Raw genomic sequence first — 18043 nt, forward strand, 5'->3', positions numbered from 1 at the left:
CTATTTGAACTTTTATTAACAGTTTACACAAACTTTTTATTCTCTTTTTATGAAGTTATAAATTTTAAAATGAGTATTTTGATTAAGTAGCGAGCCACATGCTGATGCTTTTAAGCATAGTGGATGAAAATTTATATTTCAAATAGACACTTGATAACTTTTTTCTTTATTTTTGGCCCATTTCTTGACGTTTGTCATCTTTAACAGCCCTATTAGGAGGGAAAACAGAGACACCTACAGAAATAGAAGAAGCATCAGCTTTGCCATTTTCCTGTGTTTGTACTATTAGCAGTTTCTTCAGTTCATGATTTCTTTATTGGGATACTTTTAAGCCAGTTGTCCATTTTGAGAGGATTGGTTTGTTTAAAACTATAATTTAATCTGTAAATTTATTTAATTAGGCAGTTTATAATTCAAGATATGACATGTGACCTTTTGACAATTAGATTGAGAGATGGTGCCAGAGTCAATGTAAAATCTGTTTTTCCTTTCAGTAAAAAGAAACAGAAAGAGGAATTTTACTGGTACATCAATACACTTTGGAGATTACTGTTCTACATATACAGTATAAGTATATATCAACTGATATAACTTATAAAATTGAATATAAACACAGTTTTCTCTAGTTTTTTTGTCATAACTTACACAGGGAGAAAATTATCACAGAATAATGGTAAAACTTTATATATACCTTTTACCAAGAAATTCAAAATTTATTTTCAACATTTAAAACTTCCAAGTAATGAAAGTTTTTAATTTGTATACGAATCTAAAAATTTATTTTCATTCATCTGTACCTATTGAGAAATATAATTTATGAACTATTAATTTTGATTATTCTATCTATTATACTTAATGTTCTTTTTCCTATCGAAGACTCCAAATATCTTTAAATATCTATGTGTGATCCTTTCTGAAGTCCATATTACTTATTCCATAAATTAGTTCTTAGGAGGTATTCATTAAATTTTTGGCCGAATATCTCTACTAATTTTTTGAAATGTTATTAATTTAGATACTTTTGATTTTTAACAGGTTAAAGGAAAGATTAACTGATTTTTAAAAAAATATGGAATAGTTGAACAAAGGAAAGATGATATAATCTTAATCATTGTACCTTATGTGTTAATTTTGGTGTGAATTTGCATTTCCTTTGAGAAATGTTTGTCTCAATCCATAGCAAATACTTTCTCTTTCAACTGCCTTTAACAAATACTAGAGTAGTCTTATTTAAAAGTGATATATGGTCTCTCTATTTGCCTGCCAGGATCCTGTCAGGCTCTACAATGAATAATAAGCAGATAACTTTAAAAATATATGTTGAATTCTTTTTGATTAAAAGGTTCTGTAATTTGGTTAGCTCTGAACTATGTGATTATGCAGTGCATTTCTCTCTTTTTCAGAGATTGTTATATAATATCATAACCAAAATTAATTGGAGTTTTTTTCTAGGTGATGAGTTCTCTTGTGCCTTTTGGCAGTTTTGGTAGTATGGTTCATATCATAAGACACAAACCATTTGAGCAATATTTTCTGACAAATATTTATTTTTCATTAACTCAAGCAAACTGAATTGGCATGCCCAATTTCATAATGGCTTTTTAGCATTTATTACTGAAAACTTGTGTCATGTGTTAAATTTATCTTAGAGTGTTTAGGCCTGTGTTTTGTGAAGTAAGTAATATCAACATAATAAAATCAGTTTTCCAAAAGAAAAAGTACATTTTAGTTGATGACTACTCACTTGATTTGCAAAAGGGATCCCCACAGTTGTGTTTAAAAGTTGGAAACTTCCCCAAGCTTATGAAGACTTTTCAAAAGGTGAAAAACCACCAAACTGTAGATAGACAAGCACATCTGGAAAAGCTCAGATTGGCTGCTTTCTCTAGGACTCTATTGCCAATTCATTCATGCGTTTCCTTTCCCATGTTCAAGCATGGCTACTCTGCAACCAGCTTTTCTCCCACCCCTGTTTCTCCAGGCCTTTGGTCCTGTTTTCTGTGGCTCTAGCTTCTAACACATTAAAGGCAATCTGAGGAGTAACAGAAAATAGCATCACCTTGGAACATTTCCTATGGATGCACCTATGCTCTCATGAAAAAGTTTTTTTATTCTCTTGTGCTAGACTTCAGCCATTTCTCTCCTTAAAGTTTGACATATAACATTTGTCCTTCCTGACCAGAGTTTTTAGTGGGACAAGTGATGAAGGAAAAAAAAAAACAGCTATAGCACAGAGTTATCAGTAAAAATGATCAGGAAGTTCAGCATGCTGTGGGAGCACAGGCAGAAAAAAGCCTGTAGCCCAGACCTTTTGGGATGGTGGAGTGGAGGTCAACTAGAGAACACTTCCTGAACCTTAAGGATTAATAGGAGTTAGCCAGGAAAATCTGGGAGGGGAGAAGACGAGTGCTCAACACAGAGGAAACAGCATGTGCAGAAACCTAGAGGCTAGGGAGCCCAAAGATGTTTAGGGTCATTTGGCCCTAGGATGTGAGTTGGAGAGTGTGTATAGATGAGGATGGAGAGGTAACCAGGGGGACTTCTTTTGGCCCTGGTAAGGATTGTGGACATTATCTTAAGAGCAGGGGGAGCAACTGATGAATTTTCATCAAAACAGTAGTAGAATCAGGTTCTCATTTTTTTTTTTTTTTTTTTTTTTGCGGTACGCGGGCCTCTCACTGTTGCGGCCTCTCCCGTTGTGGAGCACAGGCTCCAGATGCGCAGGCTCAGCGACCATGGCTTTCGGGCCCAGCCGCTCGGTGGCATGTGGGATCTTCCCGGACCGGGGCACAAACCCGTGTCCCATGCATTGGCAGGCGGACTCTCAACCACTGCGCCACCAGGGAAGCCCCCAGGTTCTCATTTTTTAAAGATCATTGTGCCTGCAGGGAGGAGAGAGGTTAGAAGGGATCACAGTGGAGACAGGGAGACTAGGAGGCTGATCAAGTATTCTGGGAAGTATTAGTGATAGCTTCTACTCAGGTAATAGCTGTGGTGATAAGGAGAAATAATCTCCTTTGAGAAAGAGTTAAATAGGTGAATGGATAGAACTTGTTGATAACTTGGGTTGATGGATCAGTAGAGAGGGAGAAGGAAAGTATTATGCTTATTTTTGTGGCATGAGGAATTAGGTAGATGGGAATGCCAGTGAGCTAGGAACAGAGAGCATTGATGCAGTGCAGGTATGAGGGCAGGGGTGTTCAGTAAGGTCATTTCAATTCTGGGTGTTTTGCATTTGAGGCATCTGTGGGCTGTCCAGGTGGGATTTATCTGGTAAACAGTTGGATATATGGGTTTGAGCTGAGCTAATTAGTTAACTAATTAGAGATAATTAGTTCCTTCATTCAGCAAATATTTATTGAGCCCTCCTATGTGCCAGGAGTTGTTTTTAAAGTATTGGGAATTAGTAGTGGGTAAGACAGAGAATATAGCCCTGCCTTCACAGAGATTATTTTTACAGAGTGGGAAGACAGACAATAAACAACAAAATAATTTCAGATCGTTGAAGTACTCTGAAGGAGATGGAGTAATGATATAGTGACAGGTGGATGTGAGGCAGAGATTAGTTTAGACGGGTGGGCTTCTTAAGGAGGTGATACTTGAATGATTAGAAGAAACTATACTGAGAGTCAGGAGAAAACATTCTAGGCAGAGAAGAGCAGCTGTACAGAGTTCCTGAAGGCCTCAAAAGCCCACTGGAATCTCCGCTCTAATTTGTAGCTCCACTTTTTTGTCAAGGCATTGGGCCACCCCATAGGAAGTACAGATACATCTTTTGATGGCTGATTTGATAGTGAATTGAGAAGAGACAGAATGTACCCCAAATAACGGATCTTTTTCTCCTCCTCCTCCTCCTCTCCTTCCTTAGGCCAGCCCTTCTGCCTCTCTTGAATTGTTCTCTCTTATACAGCCTTGATTCTCAACCTAATGTTGAAGCAAAAAATTCACAACATTTCCTGAATTGTGTTGAATCTCTGAAATGCAGATTAATTCTATTGTAGTCCTTTGCATCCTAAAGATGTATCAGTAACTCCTAAACGTGTCTTTGTTGTTCCCTACTGTGCTAAGTGCAGATTCTAAAAAGGAATTTGCTTTTTTCATCTATTTCCTATTGTAACTAGCAATAAAAACCCAGTAGAAGGCAGAGACATAAACAGGCCTTTGATGATTCTTTACTGAGTCCCAGCTTGGCACAAAGCAAAAGAATATCCAGAAGGGCTGAAATACCAGCATTGAATAACAGTGCCTTACAGGATTCAAAACACTCCTCCTGCTTGAGCAGGGGAGTTCCTTGAACTAAACACTCCTTATAATAGTAGATGATGCTTTGGGTGACACACTAGAATATGTGCTTCACTTTTTGATTCCTGCTGATTGTTCCAGTGATAAAACTTAAAATCAATAGCAGATCTTTCTAGAGCAGAGTTTTGCAGACTTGACACCACTACTTTCACGTTGGGCTGGATAATTCTTGTTCTGGGGAGCTGTCCTGTGCTTTGTAGGATGTTTAGCAGAATCCCTTGCCTCTACCGCTAGATGCCGGTCATATACCCTCCCCAGCTGTGACAAACAAAAATGAGTATAATTATTGCCAAATGTCCCCCTGGGATCAAAATCACTCCTGGCTAAGAAACTACTGTTCTGGAGGAATTCTTAACTGTTCTTCTAAAGGAGCATACCTCTGGAGGCATCAGGCTCCCCAGCTTCAAACTATACTACAAAGCTACAATAATCAAGATAGTATGGTACTGGCACAAAAACAGAAATATAGATCAATGGTACAGGATAGAAAGCCCAGAGGTAAACCCATGCACATATGGTCACCTAATTTATGACAAAGAAGGCAAGAACATACAAAGGAGAAAAGACAGTCTCTTCAATAAGTGGTGCTGGGAAAACTGGACAGCTACATGTAAAAGAATGAAATTAGAACATTCCCTAACACCATACACAAAAATAAACTTCAAATGGATTAAAGACCTAAATGTAAGACCAAACACTATAAAACTCTTAGAGGAAAACTTAGGAAAACACAAACCATATATGTGGTTTGACATAAACCACAGCAAGGTCTCTTCTGACCCACCTCCTAGAGTAATGAAAATAAAAACAAAAATAAACAAATGGTACTTAATTAAACGTAAAAGCTTTTGCACAGCGAAGGAAACCATAAACAAGACCAAAAGACAACCCTCAGAATGGGAGAAAATATTTGCAAATGAAACAACAAAGGATTAATCTCCAAAATATACAAACAGCTCATGGAACTCCATATCAAAAAACAAACAATCCAATTAAAAAATGGGCGGAAGACCTAAATAGACATTTCACCAAAGAAGACATACAGATGGCCAAGAGGCACATGAAAAGTTGCTCAACATCACCTAATTATTAGAGAAATGCAAATCAAAACTGCAATGAGGTATCACCTCACACTGATCAGAATAGCCATTATCAAAAAATCTAGAAACAATAAATGCTGGAAAGGGTGTGGTGAAAAGGGAACTCTCCTGCACTGTTGGTGGGAATGTAAATTGATACAACCACTATGGAGAACAGTATGGAGGTTCCTTAAAAAACTAAAAATAGAACTCTCATATGACCCAGCAATCCCACTACTGGGCATATACCCTGAGAAAACCATAATTCAAAAAGAGACATGTACCACAACGTTCATTGCAGTACTATTTACAATAGCCAGGACATGGAAGCAACCTAAATGTCCATCGATAGGTGAATGGATAAAGAAGATGTGGCACATATATACAATGGAATATTACTCAGCCATAAAAAGAAACAAAATTGAGTTACTTGTAGTGAGGTGGATGGACCTAGAGTCTGTCATACAGAGTGAAGTCACAAAGAGAGAAACAAATACGGTATGCTAACACATATATATGGAATCTAAAAAAAAAAAAAATAGTACTGATGAACCTAGTGGCAGGGCAGGAATAAAGACATAGACATAGAGAATGGACTTGAGGACACGAGGTGGGAGGGGGAAGCTGGAGCGAAGTGAGAGTAGCATCGACATTTGTACACTACCAAATGTAAAATACATAGCTAGTGCGAAGCAGCAGCATAGCACAGGGAGATCAGCTCAGTGCTTTGCAATGACCTAGAGGGGTGGGATAGGGAGGGTGGGAGGGAAGCTCAAGAGGGAGGGGTATGGGGATATATGTATGCATGTGGCTGATTCGCTTTGTTGTGCAGCAGAAACTAACACAGTATTGTGAAACAATTATACTCCAATAAAGGTCTATTAAAATAAATAAATTACTTAAATAAATAAAGGAGCATACCTCATGCTTCAAGTGTATGCCCTACTGAGCTGGCAGTGGTAGGCAGCAAATCCAAGGACTGTTAGTGGAATCAACCTATATCACTTGGGTCCAAGTCTGATGGAAAGGAGGACTGATTACTCCAGAGGCAGCTTCTATCACCCATGTTGGACTGCTGGAAGGAACACTGTCATCTTATACTTGGGTTTTATTTATTTGCCTGGTAGGATATCCAGAAGGAAGAAGGAAAAATTGGAAGACTAGTCTATGCTAGAGCTGTCCCACAGCCAAGGATACACCACTCAGTATTTAAATTTTAACCAGATTATGTTATGAGCAAGTTGAATTTTATGTGTGTGTGTATTTATATGTTCTTGCATGTATATATGTGTGGATATATACACATGTATGTATGCATGTATTTATAGTGTTACAACTCCCTAACCATTTGTATGTTGGCTGTTTAGGATTTTGTGTATGCTTCAAATTCTTCTTTAACAAATCACTTTCATTATATAGTCCTTAAATCATCTTTGCCTGGTCGATCACTGCATGAGACCCCACAGCAAAAATCAAAAAAAAAAAATTTCAGCTGTTTTGGGAATGTTGATTTTGCTTCCTTTGTGTTGTGCTTATAGTTAATAACATACTTCCTAATATCCTATAGCGTACAGATGTCAACCCTTTTCAGGCAATGGACCGAATGATGTTAAATATGCGAAACAGCATGCAGGAATTACAAAGAAACTTTGTAAGTACTAAAGGACTGATGAGAATGTTATTTTCAGTTATTGGTATCCTATATTATAGTGGCTTTCAACCTTTTTCTAACCATGGTCCACAGTGATTGAAAAATATATCTTACATCATGACAGTACTTGTGTACTGTATATATTTTACACCTGAAATAAAAATTTCATGAGAAAATAATCATACTGTTTACAGCATGTGCTGATATTTTCTATTTTACTTCATATTTTAAAAATCCTGGTCACAGCCTACCAAAATGATCTCAGAACCTGCAAGTTTGAAAAGCAGCGTTAATTAAACTTTCAAAATAAAAACATTCAACTTCAAAAACATTTATTCTGCTGAAGATCACTATTGTAAATGAATGTTTTATATGAATTTAGATTTTTTTATTATGTATAACTTGTCTACTTAAAAAGATTTGTAGCATCTAAGAAATTAAGTTTTAGTGTTAAAAAATAACTCTGAAAATAGAAATTTCAGGAATGATGTTTAGGCACTGGATTAGATTCATACAGTCCAAACACTTATAAACTAGTACTAATACTCTTACTTTTCTACTCATGATATTAATCAAAATAACTTGATTCAGTATGAAGACCACCCATATTATTTTAGTCATCCAGTTTGAAATCTAAGGATCATTTCAGAATGTCCAAATCTAGGACATTATTAATGATTTTAGAAATGTAGCAGTTGGTACCCACAGAAGGTATAAAACTTCTTGGCATATGGCTAATTGGCTCAACATTGGCAAAATTGCACACAAAAGTCAACCACTGACTGTAAAAGTATTACTTGCTTCAGGGCACGGCATCTATAAATTTAAGCCACAAGTCTTTGACCTCAAAGATTTGAGGATTTCTGAATGAATCACTTGTCATTTATTATTCCTTACAAGGAGAGTGTGAATTGGTACCTAAAATGGAAGGAGGTTAGGGCCTTCATGGGGGTACCATTTGGACATCATACTGATCATATATACTATCTTTAGTAGAACTTCTAGCTAGTGTTGTTACTTTATTTGAATCCTCTGACATTATTTCTTCGTATTTGACTGAACTCACTGGATTTACAATTTATATGTACCTCTAGGGTAACCTTTCAACGGATCCAAATGGACATTCGTTTAGTTCTTCCTCAGTTATGACTTATTCCAAAGTAGGAGATGAACCACCAAAGGTTTTCCAGGCCTCAACTCAAACCCGCAGGGCTCCAGGAGGAGTAAGTATTTTCTTGGAACTTTATAAAGTTGTGGAATCATAGATCACCTATATCAAATTTTAACTATTAAAATTTGACCTGGTACTGGTCAGGGGAAGGGGTGGGGGGAGAAAACACAGGTCAGTGTGAAAAGCAATAAAACTAACTGTATTTATGTATTTATTTTGAGGCATTCTTTGTCTCCCCCACCTACCTCCATCCCTGCCCCAGGTGCCTTTTTTCATGTTAATATCCATGGATGTTTATTAGCTTTACATGTTGACAAAGTAAGTAGACACTATAAGAAGTCTTTGTTTCATGAAATAAATGTCTACTTTTAGTTTCTATTTGAAGTAGATGAATTTTTTAACTCATAAAATATTTCAAGTATATAGAAAGAACATAGAGAATAATATAATATAAGTACCCCATACTCCTTCAATCCAGTTTAGTCAAATCATTAACACTTTTCTCTATTTAAGTTGTCTCTTGTTTTGCTTCCTTTTTAAGCAAAGATGTTACAGATTCAGTTAAAGCTTCCAATATACTCCTCCCTCCTCCTCCTTTTCCCTTTCTCCGTCCCCCAAAGACAACCATTTTCTTATACAGGCATACCTCGTTTTTTTGGGTTTCACTTTATTGCACTTCACAGATAAATTGTGTTTTTAACAAACTAAAGGTTTGTGGCAACCCTGTGTTTTCAGATGATAGCAATTTTTAGCAATACAGTGTTGTTAAATTAAGGTATGTACATTGCATTTTTAGACGTAATGCTACTGCACACTTAATAACTACAGTATAGTATAAACATAACTTTTATGTGTACTGAGAAACCAAAAGAATCATGTGACTCACTTTATTGCAATATTCCCTTCATTGTGGTGGTCCAGAACAGATCCCGCAGTATCTCTAAGGTATACCTGTACCTGGAATTTATCATTTTCATGCATGCTTTTATAATTTTATTACTTATGTATGCTTCATATACAATACAGTGAATTATTTTACAGGTTTCTAAACTTTGTATAAATGGTTTCATACTGCACGTGTCCTCTGCAGCTTGACTTTGCTCAGTAATTGCTTCTGAGATTTGTTCAAGTTGATATGTGTAGCACTGGTTTCTTATTTTAACTTCTATATAAATGTCTAAAATATGAATATACCACAGTTTTTTTTGTTTTTTTTTGCGGTACGCTGGCCTCTCACCGCCGTGGCCTCTCCCGTTGCGGAGCACAGGCTCCGGACGCGCAGGCTCAGCGGCCATGGCTCACGGGCCTAGCCGCTCCGCGGCATGTGGGATCCTCCTGGATCGGGGCACGAACCCGTTTCCCCTGCATCAGCAGGCGGACTCCCAATGACTGCGCCACCAGGGAAGCCCTATACCACAGTTTTTTAATCTATTTTTCTATTGATAGATATTTAGGTGTTTATAATTTTTCACCTATTCATCTTTATACCTGTCTCCCCGTGCAAAAGGGCTAGGAATGCTATTGTTGGATCGGAGACGTGTGTCTTCATCCTTACCTAGAAATCACCAAGTTATTATCACACAGTGATTGAGACAATTAGCTCCCACAGACTTTGGTATGAGTTCCCATTTCTCCACTTCCTTGTTAGTACTTGTAGTAAAGAAAATTTGGGTTTGCCTGTCTAATGGGTGACTTAAATGCAAATAGAATATATAAGTCATTTCACGAGTGCTGAATAATTAGTTGCCCTTTCTTGTAGGAATGCTAGTATGTACTCCCATCTATTAACTGTCAAGGACAGTGTTGAAGGCACTAAGTTTAATATAATTAAGTTATTCTTTGTTTTAATAATTATATTGGTTCTGTTTGTCCTAGACATTTTAATTGTAAGCAGTTCAGGAAATATCAGAGAACTATTACCATAATTTTACTACAAGTTGGTAGTGGAACTGAGTACCCATTATTTTTAGAGCAGTAGATTTATATTCTTACCTCTATAGGTAAACAGGTTCTGAGGAGTTTATAGTCTATATTTATTTAAATAATAACTAATTTTTATTTTCATCATTTTCACAGGTAAAGGAAACTAGGAGAGCACTGAGAGATTCTGAGAGTGGACTAGAAAAAATGGCTGTTGGTCATCACCTCCATGACCGAGCTCATGTCATTAAAAAGTCAAAGAACAAGAAGACTGGAGATGAAGAGGTCAATCAAGAGTTCATCAATATGAATGAAAGTAAGTTATCAGAGAAAATAGCATTCTTCCTCTCAAAGTTAAAATAGCAGCTGTACCCATAGAACTTGGTGAATATTTTTTATAGAAACATTTTATATGATGTTGTTTCAGACAGTTTATGAATTGTAAATGTAGAGAATACGTTATCAAAATAGTAATAAAATTGTGGTTTCAGTGTTTCATTGTAGATCTGTTTTTTATAGTGATTTTTGTTAATATTGAGTATCATTTATTTTTTTGTTTTATACTTGGAAAATGGAATCTTTTGAATTGTTTTTTAGTAAGACTATCAGTAGGAAATCGAGTTTTTATTTATTTCTGATATCAAAGATGTACATTCGAAAAGTATAAAAAGTATAAAGGAAATTAAAATTATTTATAACTCCAACCCCAAATAACTACTATTAATGTTTTAGTGTATTTCTTCCTAATAGTTTTATGTATTGATATATATAAACATACAATCACACATACTGTTTTTCAAAATTTGTATTTTACTATCTATATAGTTTATATTGTGCTTATTTTAATTCCCCACTATAATTGTGAACAGTCACCTATGATGTTACTTTTCAGAAACATCCTAGATGGTTACCTAAAAGTTTTATCATGAATTGGCCATAATTTATTTCAACTATTCTGTATTGTGGGGCACTTAGGCTTTTGTATAGATAAGATTTAAATTTCTGGTGTTGTTAGATAATAAATCACATATATATCAAGCAAATCTTTCCACTTCTTAGATTTTATATTCATTCTTCAACTCATTTAAGACTTCCTAACTTTTTTCATTATAGTTTTTAAGCTGTATTCATTTCCTGTTTTTAGAAAGTATTTTGAATAAAAATGTTTTATCATAGTAAAGGGTTTAAATTATATGATTTTAGAAAAAGAAATTCTCTTGGAGCTGGATAAAATTATTCTTATGCAATGAGATGGAAGCCACAACATCTTAACCTCTCTTTAATTTTAACCTTTGTAATTTGGCCATATTTAAATATATACAGAGTACTTCACAATACTGAACATACTGAACAAAATTTTAGTAAAGTAACACATTATTATAAAGGCAATCTGAAAGAACACGTATTATCAGTTACTTATTGTTATTATGGAATTTAGATTACCTACTTCATAACAACATGAACTGTCAGATGAGTAACCTGTCTCAGGAAATTGAAAAAGAAGCTTGTGAGGCCAAACTGAGGACAGGAAGTGCTAGGCACAGGAGGAGTGTCCTCCCAGTAAGAGGAAGAGTAGCATCACCATGAGATGACCCGGGAAGAAAGCCTGTTAGTGTCGCTGGGTCATGGGGTCCATTGGATAAGTAATGTGATATCCAGGCAGGTGTGTGAAAAACCAGATCATCCATAAGCAAATTATCAACAGGAAAAGGAGAGGAACAAAGAGAAAAGGAAATACTACTCTGAGTCCAAGACCTTTTTATTTGAAGCAGTTTCCTGCTTCTACTTTAAGGTTAGGCTGATGGAAACACCAGGCTAGAGTGAAATGTGTGGGGAGCAAGGCAATTACTGACAGCTGATACCTTAATACTTACCACTTTATTTTGATATTGGATGTAGGTGATGCTCATGCTTTTGATGATGAGTGGCAAAATGAGGTTCTGAAGTACCAACCAAGGGGACAATGGCACAATCTAGAAAACTCTAGGATGCGAAACATTGGTCATGAGAATTCAGGACTTAAAAGAAGGTAAAAGTTATTTCTAAACTAAGCTGTGTTTTTTAAAGACAATTTAGAAGAGAAGTTATGTAATTTTACCTCTGTTATCGGGAAGTTTTGATTAACATCCAAGTTGTTTGTATCAATAATATCTTTTGTGAAAGATGTAATAACTTTATATTATTTCTGAGTATTCCAACACAAATTTAAATTTGTATCTGAAAACCAATAGTATTTTAGGATTATATGACTAGTACCTTACTAGCAAATTATGCTTTAGACAATGGGGCTAAAATCCTCCTAAGGTAGAGCAATATACTATAATGCAGTTATTCTTGTGAAACAGATTTTCATCTGGATAGAGTAGGAGTCATACATTTTGTACCAGGTAAAGATACTGGTGTTTAGGGATATGGTAAGGAGAGAGGAACTGTAGCTAAAAGGCTGAACAAAACTTCCCTAACAAGTCAAAATTGAGCATTTAATGGTAAAAAGATTTTTAGACCCTTGTATAATATGTAACAGTATCTGTATTAGATATCAAATATTTTGGAAGAGTTTTGCAAAAACTTTAGCCTCCTTTGGAATTACCGTTTGGAATAGCTGCGAAATATGAACGTGCTAATACCACACTTTTATAGAGATTATAGAAATTTTGACACATTTAGTATATATCCTAGAGTTACAATTTTATTTGATACTCTGGGGGAACAATTGAAAACACTACCTAAATCCTATTGAAAATTAGACTCGAGAGAGAGAGGGCTCAGCAGGCCTGAAAACAGAAATCTGTTCTAGGCTCTAAGAGAGTGGAGAATTGCTGCAGAAGGTGGAAGCCTTCCCAGAACCAGCGGTCAACAAGTGGGTACCAAGTAAATTAGAAGACTTGTGCAGAATTTCATGTGCTAGCATCTTTTATTTTAAAATACTTGTTTAGGAATTTAGAGCCCCAATGTTTTCTTTAGAAATCTTGCTCTCATATTAATTTTAGATAATATTTGTCTCACTTTGAAAAGCTTATTGATAAAAACCTAACAGTGCTAAGTTTGACTATGAAATCCAGGTCCCAGTTAGAGAAAAGCATGCTCTTTATAGATAATCTATAAATTTATGGCCTATCAGTGGCATTTTCTGTAAACCAGCACTGTCCAATAGAACTTTCTGAAATGATTTTTTGCAATGACGAAAATGTTATGCATCTGTACTGTCCAATATGGTAACCAGTAGCCCCACGTGGCTATTGAATCACACTTGAAATGTAAACAATGCAGCTGAGGAACTGAATTTTTAATTTTTATTTTATTTTAATTAATTTAAATGTAAACGATGTGGCTAGTGGCTACCATGTTGGACAGCATGGTTCAACGGTAAACAGTTAAATCTATCTCAGGAAAGCAGCTGTTGCTTTCTTAAATGTTAAGTGAAATAGTCTGCCATATGTTTTTCAAAGCTATTAAGGAACGTTTAAGATAAAACTCACCTTAAATTACAGTGGTCTGTATCATGTTTGTATTGATTTTTTTAATGACCATTTAAAAAATGGTATTAATGTTCACATGTATATTTCTCAGGGAGAAACTGCATCAAAGTCCAGCCATTGAACGTGGAAGAAGATCAAATGTTTATGTGGATAAACTCAACATCAAAGGATCACCTATGAAAATCAACAAAAAATAAATAGCATTGCACTTGATTTGTTTAGTTTTGGTTGTTTGAACAGAGAAAGTAATGGTGCTGAGTAATACACCTAAGACCAATTGCTTGTTATTAAATCAATACTGTGTTCTTAGCAACTTTCTTCTGAATTTTCTTGGAAGTGCTAGCTTTATATTGTCCCTACTTTAGGAATAAAACTTTAATGTTCAATAGTGCAAGCTGTTAAACATTCTATGACACTCTTTAAAACATAACACATGCTGATTTTGCTTTCACAATTATTTTCCTATTGGCTATGTATTCCCCTATACATTCGAGATTGAATGTACAGCTAGCTGTTCTATCATATAAAATTAGTTAAAAGAATAAACTGTAAAAAAAATAGTCTCAATTTTTACTAACACTATAATAGGGTGATGTTTACAAAGGTTAAAATTATTTAGCTCAAATTTTATAATGTGTTATGTAGCCAGCTAGCTTAAAGAATTTTTTTTTTTTTTTGCTGTATGCGGGCCTCTCACTGTTGTGGCCTCTCCCGTTGCGGAGCACAGGCTCTGGACACGCAGGCTCAGCGGCCATGGCTCACGGGCCCAGCCGCTTCGCCGCATGTGGGATCTTCCTGGACCGGGGCACAAACCCGTGTCCCCTGCATCGGCAGGCAGACTCTCAACCACTGTGCCACCAGAGAAGCCCAAGAATTTTTTTAAATAAAGCAAAACTATACTAGTACTCTTTTACAAAAAATTAGTTATTGTTTTGATAAAGAACATAAAGAATAATCAAATAGTTCCTTTTCAAAGAGATTTTAAATTGTTAATATACATGAATTTTCTTATCGTTTCTTTATACAGTGTATTCTTTTTTTGTTCTGTGTTACATTTTCAACATTCAACAGACTTTATATTGACCTTTCTCTTTAACATCTTAAGGTAGCATATTTCTGTTCTCCTTTCTCACAGACAGCTTAATCTATCTCCACGGTTAACATTCTAAAGTTGCAGTGTCCTTGGAGAAACTCTGCTCGGCCTTTATGTGACATTTAGAAAAATGCATTTGGTATTCTGCAAACCTGAATGATTGATTGTCTCAAAATTTCTTAGACAGGTGAAGTGTGTTTGAGCAAGGTACTTAATAATTCAATTGTTCCCTTTTTAAGTATACTATTTAAAAATTCAGCTCTTGGGTTTTTTTCATTCTAGAATGCGAGCATTAATCTGTTTTTATAAAGTTAGGCATGAAGTTTGTGAGAATATATAATCTTAACTTTTAAGTTTTTGTTGTTTCAAGGGGGGGAAAAACAGAATCGATTATCACTCTATATAATCCTAATATCTTCCCTTTTAAATTTTGGAAGTAGAATTGTGTGATTGTGCTTATACTCATCTAATTTTCTATATCATATCCTGTTAATTTTACTAGTCAGTGTTTCATGCCTTTAATTAGTCACTAAAATAAGATGCATATGTGTCAATTCATTTTTTATAATGGAAAGCAATTGAGCAAGTATTAAAGATGTTAAAATTTTCCTCTTATGGATAATTTAGTATACTAATAACATACTATTACATACTGGGAAGTTATCATAAGGCATCCATTTGAAATAACACTTCTGCATAAATTCCCTAGACAGAGCAAAATCCCGGTAGACACTGTAATTATTCTCCTTTTGCCTAAATTATTACACTGAAGTTAACTTGAATCATTATATTCAAATATGAAAACACATTTTAATAAATAATTGTACTTAAAACAGTATAACTTCTATGCATCATATAACAGAGAATTCATAGATGCTTTTTTCATCTCAATTTGTTTACTGTAGAAATCAAATTAAAATTGAATTAGATATATATTTCCTCCTATGCCACAGTGCTTCCTAAGGGGCCACTTACAAAATATGTGACATCTGGAGATTAAGTGTTAATTCTTTATGTTCACACGATGCTGAAATTAACTTTTTTCAGATTTTATTTTTATCTTCATTCTGAAGTCAACTAGTATAAAAAAGAAGGCTCGCCATAGCTTGTAGTTCACATGTTATTTTTTCTTTATTGACAACCACTGATCTTTCTGGAACGCTGGGTTCTTGGGGAATGTAAGGATATTAACTATTTTGTGAATGTGGCCTTGACAATAAGTCCAAGTTGAAAACTTAGGCTCCTTGCTACTTTAGTGATTTTCCTGGTAACTTTCAGTCTCAGTGATAGGTTTTCATTATTTATCTTTAGGACTTCATTATCTTTTATTGTTACAGGGCAGTGGCAGGAGCACATTGGTATCAGATGGTGCCCTACGTGTGGCAATGTGATGGTGTTTGGAGGTGGGGCCTTTGGGAGGTGATTAGGTTATGAGAGTGGAGCCCTCATGAATGGGATTAATGCCTTTGTAAAAGGGACCCTAGAGAGCTCCTCCACCCTTTCTGCCTTGTGCCCACACAGTGAGAAGTTGGCTGCCTATGAACCAGGATGTGGGACACACCAGACACTGAATCTCCTGGAACCTTGATCTTGATCCCACCTTGCAGATCTATGAGAAATAAATTTCTGTCGTTTACAAGTCACCCCATCTGTGGTATTTTTGTTATAGCTGCCTGAATGGACTAAGGCAATGGTCTTAGGCTAGTCGGGCTCGGGCAGTTTGGAGATTCTACTGAGGTTTGACCTAGACCCTTACTGCAGTGAATCAGGACCTTCACTGAATTGATCTTTATTCTTATAAAGATAAGATATAAAAGTTATAACATATACCTGGCAAAGTTATGGCAAAGTTATAAAATGACTATGAATTAATAGAATGTGTAACTGCTTTGAATGATATAATGTATGTGTATTTTGCCACTTTAAAACCTAACAGAAGTAATCTATAATGTGTACCCATATAAAAATTTAGCTAGACAGTTCTTGGCCTTTTGTCCTCTAGTTTCCTCTGTGGAGAAAACAAGTTTATTACTTTGGTTAAAAGTGGTGATTAATAAAAATAATTAAGAATATACTTGGTATAATAATTACAGAAAAATATGAATATATATATACACACACAGAGGACAATGAGTATGAATTTTTACTTCAGGAAACTTAGTTTGTTAAAGTGGTAATTTCAAAAAGTAATTTCAAAAGTAACAGATACATTTTTTTTTTTTTTTTTTTCGGTACGCGGGCCTCTCACTGTTGTGGCCTCTTCCGTTACGGAGCACAGGCTCTAGACGCGCAGGCTCAGCGGCCATGGCTCACGGGCCCAGCTGCTCCGCGGCATGTGGGATCTTCCCGGACCGGGGCACGAACCCGTGTCCCCTGCATCGGCAGGCGGACTCTCAACCACTGCGCCACCAGGGAAGCCCCAGATACACTTTTTTATTTAACATAATTATATCTTAAAATTAAAACCTTAATGTTATTACTATTTACATAATTATTATTTAATTTACCTATTTTAAACAAATACACAGGCTTATAAAGACTAAATTTTTGAAAGCCTACAAATAAAAAAGTTTACTTAAAAGTATTCAACATTAATGGATTGATTCATCAAAGTAAATCCTTTACTAAAAATTAATACATGGATGATATACAAAAAATAAGTACAAAATTCATCATTGAATCTCTGGTTTTTCTTTCCTTGTATTCTGTAATTTACTCTGATTTCCATTTATTTGATCTTATTCATTTAACAAATATTTATTGAGCACCTAGCACAGCAGGGGGTACAGCAATTAACAAAACCAAATCACTGTCCTTGTGGAACTTACATTCTCATTGGGAGAGTCAGACAACAGACAGCTATGTAAAATGTCTGGGTGTATCTAAGAAGAGCTCTGAAGGAAAATGAAGCAGTGCAGGAACATAGGGAAGAGCTTGCTGTTTTAGAAGAGTTGGTCAGGGAACACCTCACTGATAGAGGATATTGGAACAGAGAGAAGAAGGTAAGGGAAAGAGCCATGCTGGTATCCAGAGGAGAGCACAGGCTCTGGTCATGTGCGGATCAGCAAGGAGGCCAATGTGTCTGGAGGAAAATGAGCAAGTGACGTAGAGTTACACTGGTGTGGCCGCTCAAGCAAGACCTTGTAATGTAGGTGCTTATTCTGAAGGTTAATTTTTTTTTAATTTATTTAAATTTTTAAGGTCATTAAAAATTTCAGATTAAAAAAATTAGTTATGAAAAATTTCAAGCCTACACAAAAGTAGAGATGACAGCAACAGTGAATTCACTAGTTGAGTGATTTCAGTAGAAAAATGACATGGCCAGGCTTAAAAGGATCCCTTTAGTTT

The 18043-nt window shown here is 35.5% G+C and overlaps 1 protein-coding gene across 3 annotated transcripts in view; it reads left to right on the forward strand.

Annotated features, from left to right (window-relative positions):
• MLF1 (myeloid leukemia factor 1) overlaps positions 1 to 13815 on the forward strand; it is a 56319-nt gene extending 42504 nt beyond the window's left edge. The window contains exons 4-9 of one of the 3 annotated variants that reach the window (XR_007477364.1): positions 6509 to 6586; positions 6949 to 7032; positions 8127 to 8255; positions 10280 to 10439; positions 12023 to 12983; positions 13694 to 13815. Coding sequence is in view for 1 of the 3 variants with exons in the window: in XM_049709750.1 (XP_049565707.1) it covers positions 6949 to 7032; positions 8127 to 8255; positions 10280 to 10439; positions 12023 to 12152; positions 13698 to 13782 (588 nt within the window). In the remaining 2 variants the exon portion in view is untranslated. The remainder of the gene's footprint in view (positions 1 to 6508; positions 6587 to 6948; positions 7033 to 8126; positions 8256 to 10279; positions 10440 to 12022; positions 12984 to 13693) is intronic. The other 2 variants (XR_007477365.1, XM_049709750.1) reach the window with 2 other exon arrangements.
• Positions 13816 to 18043: the final 4228 nt, after the last annotated feature.

Source organism: Orcinus orca, chromosome 5 (genome assembly GCF_937001465.1).
Source record: "Orcinus orca chromosome 5, mOrcOrc1.1, whole genome shotgun sequence".
Taxonomy (NCBI): domain Eukaryota; kingdom Metazoa; phylum Chordata; class Mammalia; order Artiodactyla; family Delphinidae; genus Orcinus; species Orcinus orca.